Source organism: Papilio machaon, chromosome 7 (assembly GCF_912999745.1).
Source record: "Papilio machaon chromosome 7, ilPapMach1.1, whole genome shotgun sequence".
In the NCBI taxonomy this organism is placed as follows: Eukaryota; Metazoa; Arthropoda; class Insecta; order Lepidoptera; family Papilionidae; genus Papilio; species Papilio machaon.
Genome location: NC_059992.1, coordinates 4,208,589 through 4,231,793, shown reverse-complemented (window position 1 = coordinate 4,231,793; position 23,205 = coordinate 4,208,589). Strand labels below are relative to the sequence as shown.

At 32.5% G+C, this 23,205-nt stretch overlaps 1 protein-coding gene and 1 non-coding gene across 2 annotated transcripts; one reads left to right on the top strand and one right to left on the bottom strand.

The window, feature by feature from the left end:
• Positions 1-3,925: 3,925 nt before the first annotated feature.
• Positions 3,926-22,201, bottom strand: LOC106714829 (ATP-binding cassette sub-family G member 1). Its single transcript, XM_014507945.2, has 10 exons — positions 21,876-22,201; positions 15,682-15,799; positions 8,395-8,581; positions 7,960-8,105; positions 6,888-7,126; positions 5,879-5,989; positions 5,455-5,609; positions 5,184-5,370; positions 4,623-4,879; positions 3,926-4,343 (listed from the first exon to the last, which is right to left on the bottom strand). The coding sequence occupies exons 1-10, from the start codon at positions 22,015-22,017 to the stop codon at positions 3,999-4,001; spliced, it is 1,887 nt and encodes a 628-aa protein (XP_014363431.2). The 5' UTR covers positions 22,018-22,201; the 3' UTR covers positions 3,926-3,998.
• Positions 6,039-6,111, top strand: Trnaf-gaa. The gene has a single exon. It is a non-coding gene; the product is annotated as a tRNA-Phe (tRNA).
• Positions 22,202-23,205: the final 1,004 nt, after the last annotated feature.

The window sequence follows — 23,205 nt, the reverse complement described above, 5'->3', positions numbered from 1 at the left end:
AGTTACTAAGTACAGTCGATTGTTTTGTGTACTTTATCAATTTTAAAAATATTAATGGTGAGTTGGTAAAGTCAGGAGCAGAAACTGTTTAATGAATTTACTGAGTATGCAGAGGGAAATAAGCCCTGTTTAATTGCTCCTTTATGTCCTCTTGCTCGGCCTCCCCTTTTTGTACTTAAAAAGGTGGCAACCGAATTAAACATTTAATATTTTATGTCTAAAAACATGTATATACTTTATTATTATTATTACTCGTAGTACCAGTTTTATATAGATACTATGCGAGATAAGTGAAAAAAATTAAAATTAAATAAAAAAGGTCTCTCATTTTAAGTATAATCATTACGTAAACAAAAAGAAAAGAAATCTTTCTTTTAATAAAAATATTAGTATTTATCAATGTCCTTAGTTTGTATTTGAGACAATTGCTATCAACTCTAACCACCTAGTGACAACAATTACGATAGCAAACGTGAGCTCAGTAGACATCTGAATTAATTACATTTTTAATCTAAGCATGTCTTATCAAAATAATAATATTAACAGTATACAATAATCTTTTTGTATTCCTATACTTTACAGTCATTATAAAAATGTATATTATGCATAAAGTATTTGCTTATTCTTGAGGCAATAAACGAAATTAAGGAGCGAGAAAATGCATCAGATCTTGACCGACCAAGATAAATAAAGGATCGTAATAATTTTTGAATTGAAAAACAACATAGTAACGCTAATTAAAGCTGGATATAGTGATTCGGAATAATCTTATCTCTTATAGTATAGATACAATACATTTTTTCGAAATTTTACCGACATAGTTCCTCAAAAATATTAGTTTTAATTAAATAAATGTGCCTTTATTAAATTATTTTTTTTTACCAACATCACCACGACCTCATGCTTAATATGGTAGGTACGGTTAAGTGAGCATAGATGAATGTTTGCTAAAAATATGTTGACGATTCAATTTTCTTAAAATTTTTGGCGCTAAGTATTTATTTAAATTTATGGTATGCAGTATACAAATATACTTACGCCAATAATTCTCAGTAATACAATATGAAACATCTTTGAAGGCAAGTAAAACGCCATCCTCGACACTTATATTGTCTTTAGCTATTTCTAAATGCATTTTAAATATACAACTGCAGTTTCTTACACCACTTTACTTGCACTTTAACGTACAGTACACAACTACGCCAATTGGAGCAACCGGTGATTGGAAAATTGGTCCGCGTTACTAACCATGCTAAGTAAATTTAAGAACATCTTTTAAAGAACGCGAACTTTGCCTTTCAATTTTATTTATGTAATCTTTTCAATACAAGATATCGTTACCTTAATGTGTAATTTTATAATCTTTATCAGATATATGAAATATTTTTCGTAGATATTTCTGAAATTTTAGATTTTTCACAAATGGCAAGACTAAAGAAATGATTGTCTATGGTTTTTCTTTTTTTTATCACAGAGCTTAATCTGTTCTATTTTCTTTTGATTGTAAAATATGCGAAAGGTTCACAGTAATACGGTTTTAATAAAATTATTCACGTTTCACATTACATGTTAATCTAATCACACTTACAAACTATTTAACATGATATCAGACGAATTAATTAATCGGTGTATTGTTTATCATTAGTAAACACACATTATGATAAATTCATAATGTCGTCAACAAGTCATAATCTCATAATGTCCAATGAATTGAAGTAAAAAAATTTTTCCAACAAGACTGACAAAATATTCGAACTATTTTCAAACTTACCTGCGCCATCTACCGCGGTGATGTGACCAAAATCAATGTAAATATGAAATGAGAAATTATATTTACACATATGACTAGTTGACAATGTCATTTATTGCCTGTAGATTTATTTTTAGTGTTTAAATTTATAACAAACATGTCTGTTTTTAATTGGTCTGTAATATCAACCTTATAAAGGTAAAATTGGTTAAATAGGTTTGTTGTAATAAGTCATTTCTATAGAATACAACTGTAAATTAAGAATATGTAAAATACATTAACGTAGGTAGACCAGTTTTGAGAAAGCCATTCATCATCAATACCTTCAGGAATACAGTTTGCCCGACAAAGTGCAGGCAATTTCAGATCACGGAATCCACAATCAACTGATGTATCGTCATCATCAGCTCACTCACTATACGTCCCCTTTGAGGAGCTCGGTGGCTACTTAAGGGACTATAGGTCATATTCAACCACGCCGGCCCAGTGCGGGTTAGTTGACTTCACAGATATTATGTGGTCCTTTAACATAACGTCGGATTCAAACCCAGGACCTGCAGATTACAAGTCAAGTGCCTAACCTCTGAGACACCGACGATATTTATTGAATGTATAATTAACCAAAATGTATATGTATATGGTAATAAAAAAACGATATTGGAATGTTTTTATTACGTCTTAATAATTTGTGAAAGTTAATTTAACTATGCAATATTTTTCCAATTTGATTTAATTAACAATATTGTACATAAAACATTGATAAACTTCTTTCCACCAACTTAACGCTAACTGCACTTAATCAATTATTACATCGTTTAATTGTTCTAAATCACAGATTTAATGCTTTAAGTACATTGTACTCGTGCATTTAAACATCAGTATATCATATACAAAGATTTATTACCTATAAATACATAATCCAGAGGAAAAAGGTGAACCGAAAAAAAGCTCTTCGGACGCTTTTTGTTGGGCTTAATTTCCTCAGTGTTGTCTTTGAAAAACAAAATGACATTTCGAAAATCGACTCTTAATTATACGCCAAACTTGTATGTGACGCGCCAACTATAGGTTATTTAAATATATTATATATTTTTCAATTTGTTGAAATTATTATCAACAAGTAAAATCCTATGACATAAAATAACTGGCTAAATTGACTCATTAGTAAAATATAATATATGTACAATATTTCAACAAGTAAAATCCATTGCCCATACCATACAAAATAGAACTAAGCTATGAGCAAACGAACATATCCAAAAAGGATATAGTATAGATATATTATAATAGATTAACTTAAAAAATATACTAGATACTCTGTTCTATTATGAATCTTTTTTCTTTTGAATAAAGGCAGAACACAACACAGCTACAACGGTTAAAACGCACTGTTAAAACTAAAGGTGTGTAGCAGGTTTTAGTTGCTGCATTGCGTTTAATTCGGCATTTCTAGACTCAAGGTCCATTTATTATTAAATGCAGAATCGAGTAAGAATAGTAGTAGTAGTCATGGTTACAAATTTTTATTTCACAATATAGTGTAACTTAAGACATTTTGAACGTTTATTTGTATTAACTTTAAATGAAAATGTACAATACCCAAAGGTTTCATAAAAAGACTAGAGAAAACACTTAATATAAGTCAAGGTAGAAATAATATCTTCGGATACCTAGTATATATCAACATTTTTGGGTATCGTATCCGATCTCTATGTTCGCATGATCTCTGTATAAAACATACCGTAACTCCTCTCATTATCTCTAAAAAAAAGGGATCAGGAAATCGTTGGTTTCGAGACCAAAGTCAGTTATTTCTGTTTCTTATAATTTTGTTTTTTTTTATCTATAGCTCTAGAATTCTTTGTCATGCCATCTAGCGGGCATACTTATAATTTAGTTTCGTAATCTTACAAATATTGCATGCATAATTAACTTTTCATTTAACACTATTTAGAACAGATATAATAAAATCATGTGCACATATCTAATTATGGCAATGATGTAAAACATAAAACTTGATTCACGTGTAAATATATTTCATCCGAATTTATTTAAAAATGGAACATATTTATTGTATTTATAAAAATGCTACTTATGCCATCACAAATATAATGTAAATAATTTTAATTAATTATAAATTATAAACTTGTAATAATACCAAGAATGTTTACAAACCTTAACGAGAGATCATTTACGTTATGGAATTAGTTACAACTACCAGTGTACAAACAACGATCTATAGAGATGTTCACCATTTACTTCTCATTCTAATTTTTAAAACGATATATGAGAAAAATATGAAGACGAACGCTATGCAGAATAGAGCTATAACAGTGTACCCGTATTGTTCATGTGCCATTCCGTTATCCTCTAGGAATTGGCTGGGGTAAGTGTAGTGGCAGTAGAGTATGTCACAAACGAGTTTCGGCCGGTTCATGCCGAATATTGATATGACCAAGCCGACCAGGCCATGTTTCAGGAAGGAGAAGTTAAACATCCATTGGAAAAAGAACGGCGCGTCGCTGTAGCGTAGGAAGAAGCCGGAGAACACCGTGAATGGCATTATGAAGAACGGCCCGAACACAACACCATTCTGTGAATCAAACAATAGACAAAAAGACGATAAATAAAGGTAGTCAAAAAGAAGTAAGTCGTCTCTTAGGAAAAGAAATCCATAAAATTTAAAAGCTACGATAGTCAGTCTATTCGAGAATATTGTTTTTGTGGAATAATATTTTATACGAAGATTTATAGTTTTTTCACAATGCTTCTACAATTTTTTTGCTACATGCGGATGCGTTAAAACACATTATGCGGTGTACCATTAACCGCTTGCTTGATAGGCGCTTTCTAAAATATTGTGTCCTCTCACCTTTACATTAAACAAGGATCCATTAAAGAGTCCGATGCAGATGGCGGTGTAGGAGACTAGGAGCAGAGTGCAGCAAAAGCTAAAGAAGCGCCTGTACTCTTGCGGCTGGCCAGTCAGCCAGTAGGTGATGACGGCGAAGGTGAGCGTGCAGATGGTCTGCGTGGGCAACGACGACACCAGAGTGGATGCGTAGTACGCACCAGTCGCGTACCAACGGTTGAAGTGCTCTCTCCGCACAACGGGCAGTTGTTCTGGAACTAATTTATATTTCATTAAATGAGGACACCGAAGTAATCCTCATTTTTGTAAACGCCTCGTACTAGTATTTCTTCTTGAAATATTTTAACATAACGCCTATAAAATGTTAGAAAATATAAATATTGCAAACTGAATATTATTGCTACGAATTGGCGTCAAAAAATTATTGGAATTTTGAAAGTAAAGATACCTTCCAGTGATAGAAATATTTATAATTTTGTATTTATTTTCGTATTAGTTTGTACATTTCATTTCTAGAGACAGCATATATATATACATATAACATATTTTACAAACACATACATCTGATGGATACGGCACTGAATGCGGTGAACATGAGGAACATAAGACTAAAGTATAGGAAGTTGTAATTGTCCCGAACGTAGCGCGCCTCGTCCCCGATGTTGTAGAACAAGAAGCCGACGAAGAGTGCCATGAAGAAGTGGATGCCGGTGATCATCAGCGTGAACTGGGGATCACGCCAGTACGACTGAAAGTAATTGAAATTGCAATAAGACTGGATTTGGAAATGAAAAAAGAGGATAATTCAACAATAAACGTTACCACTTCTTACCAAGAATGATCTCCGTGACAATGTTGTGAATTGCTTCCACGTAGACGTTGGGTAAGTGCCTTTTAACGACAGTAGAATTTTACTCGTCGGATCTTCTTTTGGCGATGGCAAAGTGGTCAGAAACACTTCTTCATTTTTACTTAACTTATATTTTTCTGTGAACATTATCTTATTAATTTAAGTACAATTTGTTGATGTAAATATTGCTCTCAACGACAGTACAGATATTTCGCTTTAACATATTATTTATTTAAGTTGCACACATTACATGAATCATGTAGATGGAAATATATCTGAAGAATTTTCATTTATTAACCTATGATCTACTTTCAATTTTTGTTATTGCGACGTACAAAGAGTTTTACTGCTTAGGGAGCTATCAGATGTTCAATCAATAGTAATATAAAAATACGTTTATAGTTACCTATTAAATTACTATCAGTCTCATCTGTAATATTATTTATCCATCGCTGGTTCTTTCCATTTTGTGATGATTCTACTAATTGAGTTTCATTTTCCGAGCAAATTTCTATAACTGTAATAAAGAAAACAATCCGTTATATACTTTCAAGTTATGTAGCGTCGCCGAAATAGCTCAGTTGGGAGAGCGTTAGACTGAAGATCTAAAGGTCCCCGGTTCAATCCCGGGTTTCGGCAGATAACCTTTTTGTATTTTTATTTCTTTTTATCAATTTTAATCTAAGAAGAAACAATCATGTATCTTTAATATTAAATATACAACTACATCTAAATAAGATATAAATAATTTAAAAGATATTTTAATAATTCCCGTGCATACCGTTTATATCATATCTTATATCTGTTTAAATAACAAGATTCAGAAAATCAGGAAATCGTTGCTAAATTAGAATTAAATTTGTAAATTACAATAATACATAAGGAACTGATTTGAAAAATTAGTAGTATAATTATATTTACACGAATGTGTTACATATAAAAGAATACTTCATAGAATCAGTAAAATAAAACATAGAAGCAAGTTATTAAAAGGTCATTAAACTGTATAAGAATCGCTTCAATCGTCAGGACAGGATACTACGTTTCATCACATTTGGTCTTCTCGAAACCCGTCAAACCAGCTTCTCACTTCAAATCTACGGATATACAGGTGTTCACTCGCCCAAATACGGAAATTTAATATATATATTATTTACTTTTTATCTTAGGAAAGTAAGCAATAATTCAATTCAATAATTCAAACCAAGGCACAAAAGTGTGTTTTGATATACATACATCCAAATATGAATTTTGATTAGAACAAATGTAAAAATAAAGCATTTAAACTCAGACAGCAATACCAGATATGAACAGTCATTAAAACATAATATTCGATAATTTTTATTATATAAAATAAATTTAGATTTAATATACCAAGTGAATGAAATATCTTCCGTAAAATAAATTTTACTCACAAAAATCCACGGGATTATGGTAAGGTGGGCACGTCAAATTCATTTGTTGTAAATAAGGTAGAAGGAGAGGCACGGACCCCATGTATGCGCATCGGCCCGCCACGATCGCGTATACTCTGTCCACCATGTCCAGTAGAGCCGCGGAGGGTTGGTGCATGCTCACCACCACGGTCCTGCCTTGTCTGGCTAATAAATGCAGCAAATACACCAATTGTTTGGATATCGAGCTGTCCAAGCCACTGCAAAAGAAAAATCGAATGGTTATTTACTATACATAAAAGTGCAAATACCATTATAGTTTGTATCTCTATGTAAAATGTTAACTCTCGTATTCTTCAATCATTTTCATCTCCTTGTCCGTTTGCCTGTAAAGGGTCAGTATTTCTTTTTCAGTTATCTTTATCTGGTGTAATATTTGAATTCAATGTGTCTGTCGTCTTTCTCTACCTTTACAGTCATCATTGGATTCTATAGATTTAACTAAATAATCGAACATATTATGAAAAACCGTGTTTGGACGTTCCTAAGTCTTGTAACACAAGAGTCTAATGTCTATTTTAGCGACTAGACTTATGTTAGACTAGCTGTCGCCCGCCACTCCGTCCGTGCGGAATTAAAAAAAATATTAGTAGCCTATGTGTTCTTCCAGAACCGTTCTTCATCTGTGCCGAATTTCATCAAGATATGTTAAGAAGTTCCGGACATACCTTCAAACAAATATCCATCCATCCATCTAAACATTCGCATTTATAATATTAACTAGTAAGATTGAGTATTAAGCTAGATATAAAATCACAAAATAAAGCAAAAAAAACTTCTAACTTTTGTTACACGTGGAGATAATTAGAATTAAAAAGATGATAATAGTTCTATTCATAGAATTATCTTGACAGGAAGTGATTATTCATTTAATTTAATTGTTTCAATACTTCTCTAAACTTCTGATTTTTAAATAACCGTAAAGTAATCCTAATTATTATAAATGCCGTTATAATAATTAGGATTACTTTAAAAATGTATGGATGGATTATGTGTGTATGAGATGATAACATAGTTGATTTTCAATGTGTACCTAGTGGGTTCGTCGAGGAACATGACCGGAGGGTCGCTGACGAGCTCGAGGCCGATTGCAAGCCGCTTCCTCTGTCCGCCGGACAGGCAGCCGGCGCGCGTGTGCCTCGCCTTCGTCATCGCCAGCGATGTCATTATTTCTTGTACCTGCAAATTAAAACGGACTATATGAACAATTACAAGAGTATTGTTTTAATCATCTCTTAGACATATATGCAATTTTGATAATACATTAATAGTTATTAAAAGTGCAACATGATTAGCGAACTGAAAAAAGTGCATCATCCCCCACTCCTTATCCTACATTGTTTGTGGTCGAAACACCAGATTTTCGTTCTTTGAATCAATATTTTATTTGTCATTTCAATGGTGCGATTGAGAGTGAATACTGTAGCACTTTATGAAGAATTAAAGTCAAAGCAGAATAAACACCTACCCTTTGTGTCTTCTGTTCAGTACTAATGTGGTTGCCAAGTTTGAGTTCAGCAGCGATATGCAGCGACTCCTGTATAGTGAGCATGTCCTGCACTCGGTCGTCTTGTAGAATGTAGCAGGAGCGCCGCAGGAACCTATTGTGTACGCGCACGCGGCCGTTTACGTACAACGTACCGCTCGTTGGCTTTCTGAAAAAAATCATATTAACATGTAGCGAAGGTACTCTAACTAAGTTTTTTGAATATATTAAAAATCGTCATTGACTTCTAGCCACATAAAAGCTAATTAATTATAAATAAGTCAGTAGCGTAAAAATATTGGCCACCTTTTGTAATAACTAAAATTTATCATTATTGACGTATCATTTTCTAATGTGATCATGATTACGGAGGTTATTTGTCTACTCTGTGTGTGATAAAGTTGACTAATAGAAAAAGTTATCGATTAGTTTACAAAACAAGTGCAAACAAGAGTTTGTTGCTTCACGTGAATTTGAAGTATTATAACATGTGTATAAGAAGAATTTTGTTATCTCTATTTTTTAAGTGAATGAGAGGGACGCAAATACTGTTGTTATACTGTTATTGCAAGCATTGCGGGAGTGGAGATTCACTGTTAGTGATACAACTTGAGATAGCGCGCGCTATCAGCTGTCGTAGTGTTTAAGTTAACAAGCCATGCCCAATTGTTATCAATAATAATAATACTAGGAATTTTCAGAAGACTAGACAACAAGTATGTTAAGGTTTTGAGTTTTGTTTGATAAAATCATGCAAATAACTTGCTCGTTTGCCGACTCCTTACAGTATAAAAATAAAGTCTTCCAACGTGCGAATTTGTTTATTTTTCTTATTACATCTTACTTCATCAAATACTACGTTATTTAAATTATTGTGTTATTTTTATGTAATGAGTGTTTTTGTTCTCTGATATTTTTAGGAAAAAAATATTTAATGGTGGCTGGTATTATTATTATTTTCTTGCATTAACCAATCTTACTACTCGTAATATTATAAATGCGAATGTTTAGATGGATGGATGTATGTTTGTTTGAAGGTATCTCCAAAACGGGTCAATGGATCTCGATGAAATTTGGCATAGATGTAGAGCATAGTCTGAAAGAACATATCAGCTACTAGTTAAGTTTATTTTAATCAGCGCCGACGGAGTTGCGGGCGATAGTTAGTAGAATAATAAAATGTTGACTAGTAGCTCCCTCTAATGATATTAGTCGTATATGTATTGTACATACAACGATGACACTAAACTAAGAACAAGATAAACTAAGTACAATTTATTCAAGGAGCGAGGTTCTAAATTGAGAGAAACAAGTGAGGTCAGTAAATTAGCACTTCCTCATGATCTACATTCATACTACGACTTATATAAACTCTGAGTGAGTAAAAGGTGCTTCATTGAAATAAGGTACAGTTTCAATTGAAGTGTAACGTATAGAGCAAACAATGCACAACACTTCTCTTTGATCGAAAACTCCGCGCAAATTGATCTCGGCTTTTTAGAGGCGTGTAACTTAAACAGTTAATTCGTTTATGTAAGCAATTAATTGTTGGGCTTTCACATCCCAAAGAAATTCTAATTACCTAAAGGATTTGAAAGTATTATACTTGGATGTTTTTTTTTTAATTTTTAGATAAATATTATTAGATAAGTTCGAAGCTTGTGCCAGTTTCACGACAATAGGAGAATAGCGGGATTCGAACCTATGACCTGTGGATTTGTAATTCGTACCATTAACCATTGGCAACTTTCAATGAAACAATATTTAATTAAATGTGATCCTAGCGAGGAATACTAGTAATATTGTAGTTCCTATTAATGTAAAAGGAAATTTGTAATATTTTATATTCCGACCCACATATGGCCGGGTGCATTAGCATGGTTGTTGTCATAACGGAGTTTACTAGTCAGTGCATTAAGTGCACATGCACGCGGAGCAACATTCATATTATATCCTTGTAAATGTACACACAAATACGGTTTGTCGGAAAGGTTTCCATTCAATACCTTTTTGTTTGCATACATATTTATTTACTATTTTTTTCTTTGTTTGATGCATTATCATGCATCATTGTGCGCGTTTGTTGTAAGTGTCACAAACAAATATATATTTAATTCTAATCTGCAATATTTTATATGATTTTAGCTATTATCTGTAGCCCTTAACACAAATTTATTTCTTTAATTAGGTATTGGTAACATATACATACGAATATATTATGTACCTTTAAAATTCAATCAAATTTTTCTCTACTCTCATTCTCTGAGAAGTTTTGTTGCTGAGAAGCTGTCGCCCGCGACTCCATCCGCGCGGAATTAAAAAAAAACTTAATAAGTAGCTTATGTGTTCTTCCAGACTATGTTCTATATCCCCACCAAATATCATCAAGATCCGTTCGGCCGTTCCGGAGATACCTTCAGATAAACATTAACAAGACTATTTTTAATTGAAAAACAAAAACATGACAATCAGGGGAAGAATACGAAATGAATGACACCTCACTCGTCAAAGTCGGTTCTGTCGTTTAGTTGACAGGAAGTCACGATGAAATTGACATACATACAATCCCGAGACATAAAACATAATTACATACGCGCGAAAAACATTACCCTCCTTAGGCAGTAAGTAATAAGTAAATAATAAGATGTCACTATCAACCGCTTGGCTTCAATAATGACATTCGAGAAGCAGAGAATAACATTATTTTGTTACAATGTCTCTTATTAAAATTAGACTATCTATAAATTAGTTTAAAAGTTTTGAACGTTGTTTGACATCGCATATTTTTTAGCCGACTTCAAAAAGAAGGAGGTTATCAATTCGACTGATTTTTTTTATTTTTATTTAAAACCATTGTGCCAACAGAATTAAATGGGACTTTTCATGAAAAGAAATAGGATATAGACAAATTTATATACAACTTTAACATTTATGTTATCCATGCATTTTAATTATATAGTTGAAACATAATTTAACAGTGAATGTAGGTAATTATACCGTCTACAATGACGACTTATCACAACTTAAATTCATGACTTAATAAATTGCTTATCTTAAATAAAATTAAGATAATAGTGTCAGTGAACTTTGATAAAAGTGTACAAAATTCTCATTTTAAAATATTATTTAAAAAATCATTTTGTTCACTCCATTTAAGTATTTTAAATTGTTGAAAGGATAATATGAACGTTCGATTAATATGGAACTATATAACTGAGAGGACAAACTGTATTTTGACAGTCACATAATTAACGAATGATATTAATATATAGTTGATAATTCTTAACGGATCTTGTAACCTAGTGATTAATACTTAATGGATACAATACCAAAGACAGACGAAACGTATTTAATAATAAAACTAAACTAACATTTGACGTCCACAACAAAAATGGTGATTGTCGTTACGATCTAAGGCTGTTCCGCATTCGTTTAGAGTTTAACTCTTGAAAATACCACTTTGATAATCGAAGGGAAACATCGACGACGGCAATTAGTTCCAATATTTAGTTCTACAATCACTGAACGAAGATTTCAATAGCTTTATTACAGTATGAGGTAATCCACAACCAAAGGACGTAAGCAGCTCGTCTGAAAAGTCAAAGAAAATAATAATAAAATTTAAGAAAGGGTCGGGATGGCTCACCATATTTAAAAAGTATCTTAATGTAACTATGTGATGTAATTTAATTATTTATTTTATCTTAATGTAACTATTAAAATTAAAATTCAAGTACGATAACATGTAAGTCTGCATGTCTGATTAGAAATTATCAATTTAAAATGTAGTTGCTATGGTTATAGCAATGAAGAGCTTTAAATATATGTCGAAAATTATTGCAGATAGTAATGACTAAAACAAAATGATAAAAGTAAAGTAAATGGTTTTTACTAATATACTGTTCGTAAGAAACGGGATCAGCCAACCCGTGAACATGGCACATGCAACTGTGTCGAAATATCGGGAACTCAAACAGCCAAATCGTGGTAAGAATCCCGTTTATTACGAACAGTATAATATGCCATTGTAGTTCCATAAGGTGACACTGACAGGAGTGCGGATTCACTTCGTGCATGTTTCTTGTCACAAGATGACAGGTTCAATTACTCCTTTATTGTCCAGATATTTTATTATCGATGATAAGTAACATTGTATCAATCGTTTTACATATTGATAAAGATTATTGTGTCTACATTACACATGACGTATACAAGGCTCGAAAATCATCGATTGTTATTACGTTTGTGTTGTTTTGTAGTGTACATTTGTTTCTTTCACTTGACAACTTAGTAACAGGTATAATATCGAATTTGATTTTTTTCTTGCATTTAATTGATTAATGATTAAAGTTATAGGAGTCGACGAGAAAAATTCGACAGAAAAATCGCGGGCCACAGTACAAAATGTGGTGTACAAAAATACTCTTTCATTCGGTGGATAAGCAACAATAGCACGTTAACTTAGTTAATCATTTGAAAAATAACTGTTATATTCACAAATTAAATGTATTACCTAATTTTTCCTACAGATTGTGTTTTAATTCAAAATTAGTATATTATCTTTACATATCTTTAAATTGTGATATAAAAGCCATCAAATATTTTATTACAACCTTGATTACAGATTAAAAATAGTGGTGAGTGAAACTAGGTGGGGGAACAATTAGTAGGTGTGTACAAATATTCTTTGTAATGAAATGACAGCGAAACGATAGGTCCACCTTCAACGCACCCTATCGTGAAATTTACATTGTTTCATGACCCAAATTTTTTATACAAAACATCACTTACAAATGTTTTTTACTACACTAATATTGAAAAACATAAACATAGAGTGTTTAATGTGTTCAAAATAAATTGTTTTCCTTACATAGTCAGCCTTACAGTCGTCGTCACGTAGATTAACGCAACATGTTCTGCATATAAATATAGATGTGTTTATATGTACTTATACTATGTTATAAATACACGTGGAGGTTATTGTACCGTATCCAATTATAGCTAGCTACTATCTTAAATTTTATACAAGTTTTGCACGACTATTTTGCCTAATATGATCTTCAGGTTGAAGCGAAATGTTAAATATACTTGTCTAGTAATACTTTATTTTTAAGATATTGTAATATTGAGGCAAAAAAATGATAAACATGTTGAGATTTAACAAAAAAACATTGGAGCAAACAATGTGATAAAGTCGACACTTAATTATGTGTACGATATAAATGCAAGAAAATATATAAACTTTATATTAAATTCTATAGAAATATTTAAGCAACGTTGCATTAATAGTCATCAGAATATTTTTTGGGGAATTTAATTTTAAAATACTATCAAACTATGATTTTATTCATGTCGTTCATTGTTAAAGAGTGTTCATGCTATTTTAACATTGGTTTTACAGAGTGGCTTAACAAAATTCATTCGCCAGTCTATCTAGTTATATAAATAGAGACAACAAATAGCTTGGGTCGATCACCTCGTTCCTAGGAGCTTTGATCTTCGTATTTCTATTTAATTTCTAGTTGAAATTAGTCTTCAAGGTTTTTTAAAAACGATATAATATTAAGAAGTAGTAAATGTGTACATGTGAATGATGTACAAGTACTGGGGTCAAACTCCGTCACATTTAGGTTACGATATGACACGATGTAATTCCGTTGGTAACAAGTGCTAACATTGACACAATTTACAAACCGTCTCTTGGTTCACAGAACAAATACAACCCTACGCTAACTATACGCTATTTAAAAATAACAGTCGGCTATTTAGAATGAAACGTTGTAGTCTGACTAAAGAGTAACTCTTGCCTTTAGTAAAACAGCTAAAACAGTACAACTGTCTGTGGTATTCGAATGTTGAACCACTTCTACAGTCATATTGTCATCTCCTTCATTCTTGTTCATTAAACAGAGTCAACAATATGTATCATAAGTATTAGGTAGTGGAACTTCACGGTAACGAAATTGACGACCAGTGAAGACTTGTGACATTGACTGTACAAAAGCTATAAGGTCACGTTATATAAACATTTAATTATTTAATACAGAGCAGAGTTCATAGTTGCTATACATAATACGTATGTCTGTGTGTATGGCCGTTCACACTGATAACAACGACACGCGCGTTATGTCAGTGGGCGCACATTGTTTCGGTCTATTTCAATTTACGCATTCCTTTGTATTCATATACGAGCCTCGTGTACGGTGACCGTCTCGCCTATCCTAATTCTAAGAATTCTAATCTTTATTCTACAGTTAAATTAATATAAAAAAAATAATTAACACTTTCAAGGCCATTAACATTTTCACACAGTGCGCTAGGCTAGTGCAATGGCAGTGAACGTGATAAAAATTTATTGCGATAAATTTAATTTAGAAAACTTATCAAACCAAATAATTATTATGTCTACATATATCATATGTGTACATGCAACATACACAAATACAATAACAGTACGCTCATGAAATTAACATATTATATTTATGTTAGTAAACATCTACGGAGTGTAGAGAATAGTGAAACTGTAATATTACCAAACAATGATCCATATTCAAAGGACTAGTCCATATATTATAGTGATATATGGACTATAAGTAGTGTGTTGTTAATACTACATCACAGCTAAGTTGCACATGTTGGATAAACAATTAGTTTCTGTACACCATTGTGACAATGTTAATGTTTATATACACACGTCATAGAGGTTTACGCCGACTAAACAAATGGAAAGTCGGAATTAAAGTAAACTGGAAATCCATCCATTCTACAAACATTTGCATTTATAATATTAGTAAGATAATACAGACTTATACAATTTAAATCGTTGCTTGGAAGGTTTAAAAGAAATGATAGTTGTGCCAACATGGTGACAAATGGTTAATCTGCCTACTGCAGCTAGGGCGTGGGTCCATGCGATAAACGAGCGAGCGGGGCTTAACGTATATGGTAGTATACTAGGGACGGCGAAAGAAGTCATATATTCTTTATTTCATTCTACTCTCCTGTTACTTTAGGGTACGCTCGTAAGTACGTCCGTCAATAACAGATTTTGAAGTGTTGGGGTAATTTGATTCGTATTCTTTCCTTAACGTAAAGTCATCCAGGCTTCTTGATCTTTTAAACTAATTTTATCAGTCTAAATGGAGGGATTTAAAGATGTCGACAAAACGCAAAATAATCTTCATATGAGAAAACTTTGTTGGCAGTGAGTACATTTAAATTTTTTTTCTTCATAAAATTCAATTATGATAAATACGAGCAGTATCTTACGTGTATCCTGCAAGAATGTCCATGAGAGTGCTTTTGCCGGCTCCGGATTGGCCAATGATGACAGTCAGCTCGCCGGCGTTGAAGCTGCCGCTCACATTATTTAATACGGTTTTACGACCTGCAAAAGATAAAATTTTTCTAAATTTATTCCACATTAAGTCAGCAAAATAATAGCAGTAATGATTACTTTATACAGGCATCCGGGCAGTGGAAATCTACTGCTAGTAAGTTATTTTGCGTGTAAAGAAGTCTTTGTATGTCTTATTTTGATTTATTATTGCCTTACAACAATTAAAAATAACAAAGTTTAAAATGTTGTTTAAACTTTATTATGATTACTAGGAGAATAGCTAGTACAGCTATTTAACAAGTGGTATCATTATCAAACATAAATTTATTCGTCAATAAATAAAAATCGTATTTACATGAAACCTTTTTAGGTTTACCTTGTTGTTCTAAGTTCCTCTAGTTCTTTTTATGTTGAGACGTTCGAAGTATGGGAATCTTGCTAAATCCAATTAAAATGATCGACCAAATCTAAATCAGAGTTCAAAGTCCTCTTATTAAGGGCTTCATTTCGTTTTTTCCATTGGGCATTGCAATAATACGTGCGGCTCTATCTATTGACGTACGTAATTGTTGGTATGATAGATAAATTGGTCTCACAAAATGAGCACTTCCGTCATTTGGACGGCAACAACGAGTCTAACAGCCCCGGATGTTATATTAGGATAATACAAGTCACCGAAACTGAACTTCGCCCACGGTAAGAAGATTTATTTAATTTTAAATATTACAGCACAATCCAGGAGTTCTTGATTGCGTCCAACATAGGAGCGAAAGAAGTTCATGGCGTCAATGTTTCCGGCCAAGTATGACATGGGGACCATTCAAAAGTTGAATAATAGCACTTAAAAACTTGCGCGTATCATCTTTCTACCATATAGCCGCTTAACATTTGCTATGTTCCCGGTTAACGTTTAGTTTATTCTTTAAAAAAAACAGTGCCTTTATTAAAGTGCTGCATGAGCTTTCAGGTAGTAACCAACATTTTCCGTTGTGCACAAGATTAAATTGTTGATTTGTTTGTAAAAATATGCAGGTAATGGCAACACCTAAGTTTGGTTGAAAAAGGCGCGGTAACCTAATTTTAATTAAATGTTTATTTATTCTTTTACGGAAGGCCACTAACCGCACCGTTTGTTACATTGAGTGGAGACGGTCAGGGCCATGCTGGACTTGACAGTTGTGTTAGTCACTGCAATTCTGCCAATCTTTCTTAGTTTGCGCATGGGAAGAGATTGCTTGAAAAAGTTTGTTTATTTTTTGCTTCATAATTATTTTCAGTTGAATACTCTATCAGTAGGTATTTAGAGTTAAAGTATTGAACAAGTGCCAATAACTTATAAGTTAGATGTAATTTTATTTTAAAAATGCGCAATCCTTTGTATTCTAGCAATAAAGGTCTGTTTTTAATTATACATTTTTTTTGGAATTCGTAAATTGCAACTTTAACTACAGTATTTTAGACGTTTTTTCTGTTTATGCAACAAAGTAATATTTGTAATTAACTGAATATCTCATTATTGTAACTATCTGTTTAACGTTGAGAACAATAATTGTAGTCTTTATTGAAACAGTGCAATAAACAAGAAGTTCCCAATCGACAAATCAATCAGTCCAGATTACAATGAAATATAAATAACAACTGTATTCGTTTTCACAGCAAAGGTTTTATTTCAACCCCTGGCTATTTTTATAATAAGGTAATTTGTATGACCGAACGTATTACGTACTGGCTCTCGCCCGCGACTCCGCCCGCGCGTAATTAAAACAATTATTTATTAGTCTATGTGTTCTTCCAGGCTATGTTCTACATCTATGCCAAATTTTAACGAGATCTCAGTAGCCGTTCCGGAGATACCTTCTAACAAATCCATCCATCCACCCAAAAAATCGCATTTATTATAATAATAAAGTAAGAAGTAAGATTATTTCTGCTTGATAAAAACTTATCAGTATTCAAGTAACGCATCAATACTTTATCAAGGTTGTCTCTAGACCGGAAAAGGAACTAATTTTTAGAATAGCACTGGTATAAATCATTGTAAACATGGCATCGAGTTGTTATTGTAAAGTCTAAGAAGGAAACTGCAGGGATATACGGTTGATTTTTATTTAGTACAACACTAGATATCAACTGCACCTTTGTTAATGATACGAGGGTAACACCTACTTCAATGACTAAACTGTACCGTATTTTGTTATTTAGGGTTAAAACTATCGTTTACACGTGTTTGATTCTGCAATAAGGATTGAACCCGGTTACAATCTAATAGTGGGAAAATAGTGGTAGAGTCATGTAGCGGTGAGATAGAAAAAAACAATCTGTGTAATTTATGTAATGAATTTAATATTGAAGATTATATATTATTATTATTTATTGATTTTATATTGTTACTAGCTTTTGTCTGCTACACTGTCCGCGCGGAATTAAAAAAAAAGTTAAAAAGTACCCTATGTACCTACTTCCTGACTATGTTCCACATATGTATCAAATTCAACTAGATCCGTTAAGCCGGTCCGGAGATACCTTCAAACAAACATCCATCCATTCATCCATCCATCTAAACAATTTATAATTTATATATTCGCATTTGTAACATCTAATATATAAAATTCGCGTGTCACAGTTTTCGTTCCCGTACTCCTCCGAAACGGCTTGACCGATTCTCATGAAATTTTGTGAGCATATTCAGTAGGTCTGAGAATCGGCCAACATCTATTTTTCATACCCCCCCCCCCCCATTTTTTAGCTGCGCGCGGACGGAGTCGCGGGCGACAGCTAGTTAGTATATACGATTTAGGTCTTTTGAATTATCTATTGCATGTAATTAACACCTACATATACATATTATACATTATATATATTATAAGGTAGGTACGCAATACATAGTCGCATAGTTTTTGTCAAGAAAGATATAAATCCAAATTAGTTAATGATAATAATATTAGGCAAAACACACTTCGTTAACGAGATTAGTATAATATTTCTGCATAACAATATAGAGTGAAATAAAATCTTAATAAGTTTTTCTTAAGTATTTATAAAAAATTATTACATTAATTCAAAAATAAATGACGTCATGATTTTAAGACTAATTGTTAGCAATTAACTGTTATTCTTCTTTAAGTGTAGTCGGTAAGAAACAATGGAAAGTCGATTCTACGAGTAGTGGTTTTAAGGAAACAATGTAAAAAGAAAAGATAAAAAAAAAACTTATGTAGCAATACGTTGGCAATATTATTCGATGATACCTGATAAAATTGGGTTGCATTTCTGAAAAAAGGTAAAGAAATTGATAAAAGTTTTAAGTTAGACGAAGCCAAATTATTTGCCAAATTGTCTAGAAACATCGAGTGTTTTCGAAAAGTGTTTTTGAATGCTAATGCTGACTTTTTTTGTTGAATTTTCTGATCCGTCAAGAAGTTCTCCTTGAATTTAATCTCAAATTGTGAAATGTCAAATTCATTACAAGGACATGCAAATGAAGACTGATAAAGACGAATGAATTGTAAACAAAACTTATGATAAAGTTCTTTTAACCCTATTCTATTTCACGTACTATTAAATCCAAAGATTAAATTATATTAAAACTTAATAGGCTAAAGAGTAGGCGTGTAATTGTAAAACATCTACCTTCATATAATTTTCTGGTTAAACAATTTAATTATGGCTAAAAGAAAAGGCAGGTAAATGTACCGTCTATAGCTTAATACTGAATACTGTTCATGTGGTCGTGGGTTTTAAATCAATCAAGAGTCTCTTATTCTTTGTACAGTAAATGTAGATTGAAGCGCCCCATTTTTGCAACTGTTATTGCCGTTTGCTATTAACTGCTTATTAAACTGTTTTTATTAAAATACTGAAGTAAAAAATTTATAAAAAAATATTGTATTCAAATAAAATACTGGTATTCTTGTTAATTGAAAGCTTAAAGTTGAATCTAAGGATTAAATACATTTTCGTAGATTTTATGACTTTGTTATTCTCAACTTTAAGTACCATGTTTATGTTAATTATTGTACGTATGTTTATTATCTCTTCCTTCAATTATTTAACGTCATCATTACTTACATCATGCATCATAACAGTTGAGTTTTATGCATATTTGTGTTTTATCATTATATGTAATGCGGACGAAAATAATGGGCAATGTTTTGATGTTCGCATCTTTTGTGATGTATGATAACTGATCGTAAAACCATTAACATTTACGGTTTTTAGTTCTCCTATTGCCCTATGCGAGATTACAATGGCGCTCTCTTCTATTTACCATGACTGTTGGGAGGGTTAATTGTGTAATTCGAGGACCTCTGACGTCTTTTTTAGTCCGCTAGAATCGACAAATGGGTCAAAATGTATAGGAAAAATATGTGACATGCACGTGAATAATGGTAAGTTATTGTGACTTCATACATTTTTGATTTTTAGATTAGCGACTTCGCTTATCGAATGATACTTTGTTTAGGCCCCAGGGATCCTAATTTGGCAAATTGTGATCGCCCAACAGCGCCCTTCCCTAACGCCGGCCCTCACTATAAACTACTTCTTATCATACCCAAAAAAGATTAAAGTTATCTATAATACACGATTCCAAGTAAGACAATTAATTACTGTATTTTAAATTTGCCTATTATCATTTAACTTCTAATATTCTAAAAATAAATATTCTAATGGAATAATAATAGTATATGTTACACAAAGTTTTATGAACCGCGATACAAAGTAGCCATGACACAAAAAATAACAATTATCTTGCTTAAAAGTGGTGCACGCAATGCAATGATAATAATTACAGTAAATATTTATAACTTCAATAATTTAAAATTAAAATATTTAATATTAATGACAAAAATAATGGTAGTTTCCGCGACAATAGCATTTGTTAAGAATGTGCACGTTCGACCAGTGAAATAGTACATCTTCAAAGAAAACTCCGTCGTCAAATCAGATTCGTCCCTACCGAAGAGCTCGCACCCTACAACAAGTTAAGGATGTCAAATGAAGGTATGACGACAGACTTGACGTAGAAATTTTCTGCTTTCCACTGACGAGTGAGATGTCAAAGGTCGTATTCAAGACCCTTTCCTCTTCCCAATTTTTTCCAGGAAAGGATACCTCTTGTCCTTATATGGAAAAAGTTAAAGTGAATTTGATAGGGTAGGAAGTGAATAGGTAGAGGAAATATTCTTTTTACGGTTTATCATTTCCTCTGTCCATTAAAGGTACGGTTAATTAAGAGATTGTTCGTTTGCCCCCATTTTCCCTTTAAAAATAAAATAAATAGTTATAACATGTAAGTCATAGCATTGGGCAATCTTTAAGTTTTTGTCGAGCTAGTTTAACTACCTAAATTAACTTTTAGATAAATATGCTAAACACATGTTGGCTACTATGTGAATAAAAAGCGTGTTGATGATCTCGATAGATGAAATAAAAATAAACTAGTTTTAGGAAAGGAAATCTTACTTGTGGGTATTTATTATGAGGATGCATAGTATAGAATAATGTTAAAGTTTAAACTTACTTACCAACTCTACTACGACAGTTAGTAGCTATAAATTATAATGTTTATAAATTCTATACAATAGGTAATTGTGTGGTTAATATGTTATACATGTTTATTTAAATAACAACAACAAAATCTATGTACGAAAGGTAATCAATAAATTAAGATAAAATTGAATTAGAATCGCGTCAGTTTCTTTGTTAGATAATGCAATGATAACCTCAACATTCATTGTGACCTTACACAGTAGTCATAATTAAATTTTTCTTGTATTTTGTGTGAACAAAACTTAAATAACAAACCAGTTTCTAAACTTAAAAACGTTTTAGACATTGACAAGTTTTCTTGTTTCTAAGCTCGATTTGCGAATTACATAATACAGGTATTTTTTTATAATAAATAGCACCAAATTATGTAACTTATACGGCAAGACCTCCACATTTTTAGGTCTACTGCTGATTAATTAACGTATTCATTCCACTATTATCATGCAACGCATGATAATAAGAGTTCAAACGTAGATAACTGACAAGGGCAACTATCTACCATTTGTTAATGAGTATATTGTATAATTTTATCAGAGCATTCCGAGTAAAAAGTGCACAAAGCTTTATCACATACCTCCCGCCAGAATGCCGTGCCGGACTTTGTAGGTGATATCTTGGAAAGAAATGTTGAGCGAGTCTTCCGACGACGACGTCGAAGCTGTCTCTTGAGACACGGATTGATTGTCGACAACCATGTTGATAACTTTCACTAGCATAAAAACACAGAAGGTCGCTACAGCATTAAAACAAATAGTTTAGGTTCCATTGCGTTGTCATACAGCACTGTGAACGTAAAACGTAAACAAAGGAAGACGCGTCTCAAGAATACAGCGACAGACACTCCCGCGCATAGGCGACCGACGTCTAGCGCCACACTGGTCTGGACGTAGAGTTTGCGCGCGCGGCCCTCTACGCTACAACCATTATCGGTCGTTATCCCCACCACGCTTCGCAGTCAGCTGCGAAGCGCTAAGTAGCTGATTTCTGATATCTTTCGTAAATTCACTACACAATTAAATGTTACATTAGAACAGTTCGCTTCACTTAAGTAGCTTAAGATTAGTTACGGTAGAACTATTTTAAATAAACAAAATACATAATCACTCATCAAAAATTCCAATTATTGCTTCCTGTTTTTTGAAAGATGTTTTGAACAATTTAAATAAAAAATTCTTTTAATTAAAATGTTTTCCAACAAGTAAAGGGAACGGACTTTCTTATTGAAATGGACAGATAATGATTTGGATTTAGCTGTGTTGGGGACCAATATATTTATGTTGCAAAAATGTCTATTATAGCTATCACTTATGTAACTCGTAAACGATAGAAACAAAATAAATATCTTTGCTACATACAATTATTACTCGTGTATTGAATCGATACCGAATCATAAAGTTCAACAGTCACCGTTGAGTCACAGCGCAAAAATGAACTAATTGATCTCTTTGTTACAACATTGTCAAGTAATGTTCGTAAACATTTTAATTACGTTAAGGTGTGCTTAGTGCGAGTTTAGAACGTGTACAATAATTAAATTTGTATGTGTCATATTCAACGGTAGTTTTATTCTTCTGCCCTCAAGAGGCCAGTCCTTGGACGTTTTTGTAGCACAGTAATACCAATCAATTTAACAATAAAAGGGAGCCTGTTTGAGTTTAATCTGAAAAGCATGACAATTAAGTTGCCAGAGTTATATAATGGTTTGACAAGTTTTTTTTATCCAGCAGACATCCAGGTTTTTTCACCATTAGGGACGCTTGAGACCTCTGAGGATCAATTTTAGCAATGTAAAAACCATAAACTCTGAAATAGACGCTAATGGTAGACGACATCACTTGCACGATTGGGCCGGTTCGCCCGGTGCAAAACCGCGACCACACCGACGACAGGCGTGAATTGGAAGC

Excerpts from the sequence above, each read along its gene's own strand:
- LOC106714829 (XM_014507945.2), bottom strand. The coding sequence starts at position 22,017 with ATGCTAGTGAAAGTTATCAACATGGTTGTCGACAATCAATCCGTGTCT. Across the intron at positions 5,990-6,887 it reads CCATAATCCCGTGGATTTTT|TTATAGAAATTTGCTCGGAA; the intron begins GTGAGTAAAATT and ends TCTTTATTACAG. Across the intron at positions 4,880-5,183 it reads CAGTGCCGTATCCATCAGAT|TTCCAGAACAACTGCCCGTT; the intron begins GTATGTGTTTGT and ends AATATAAATTAG.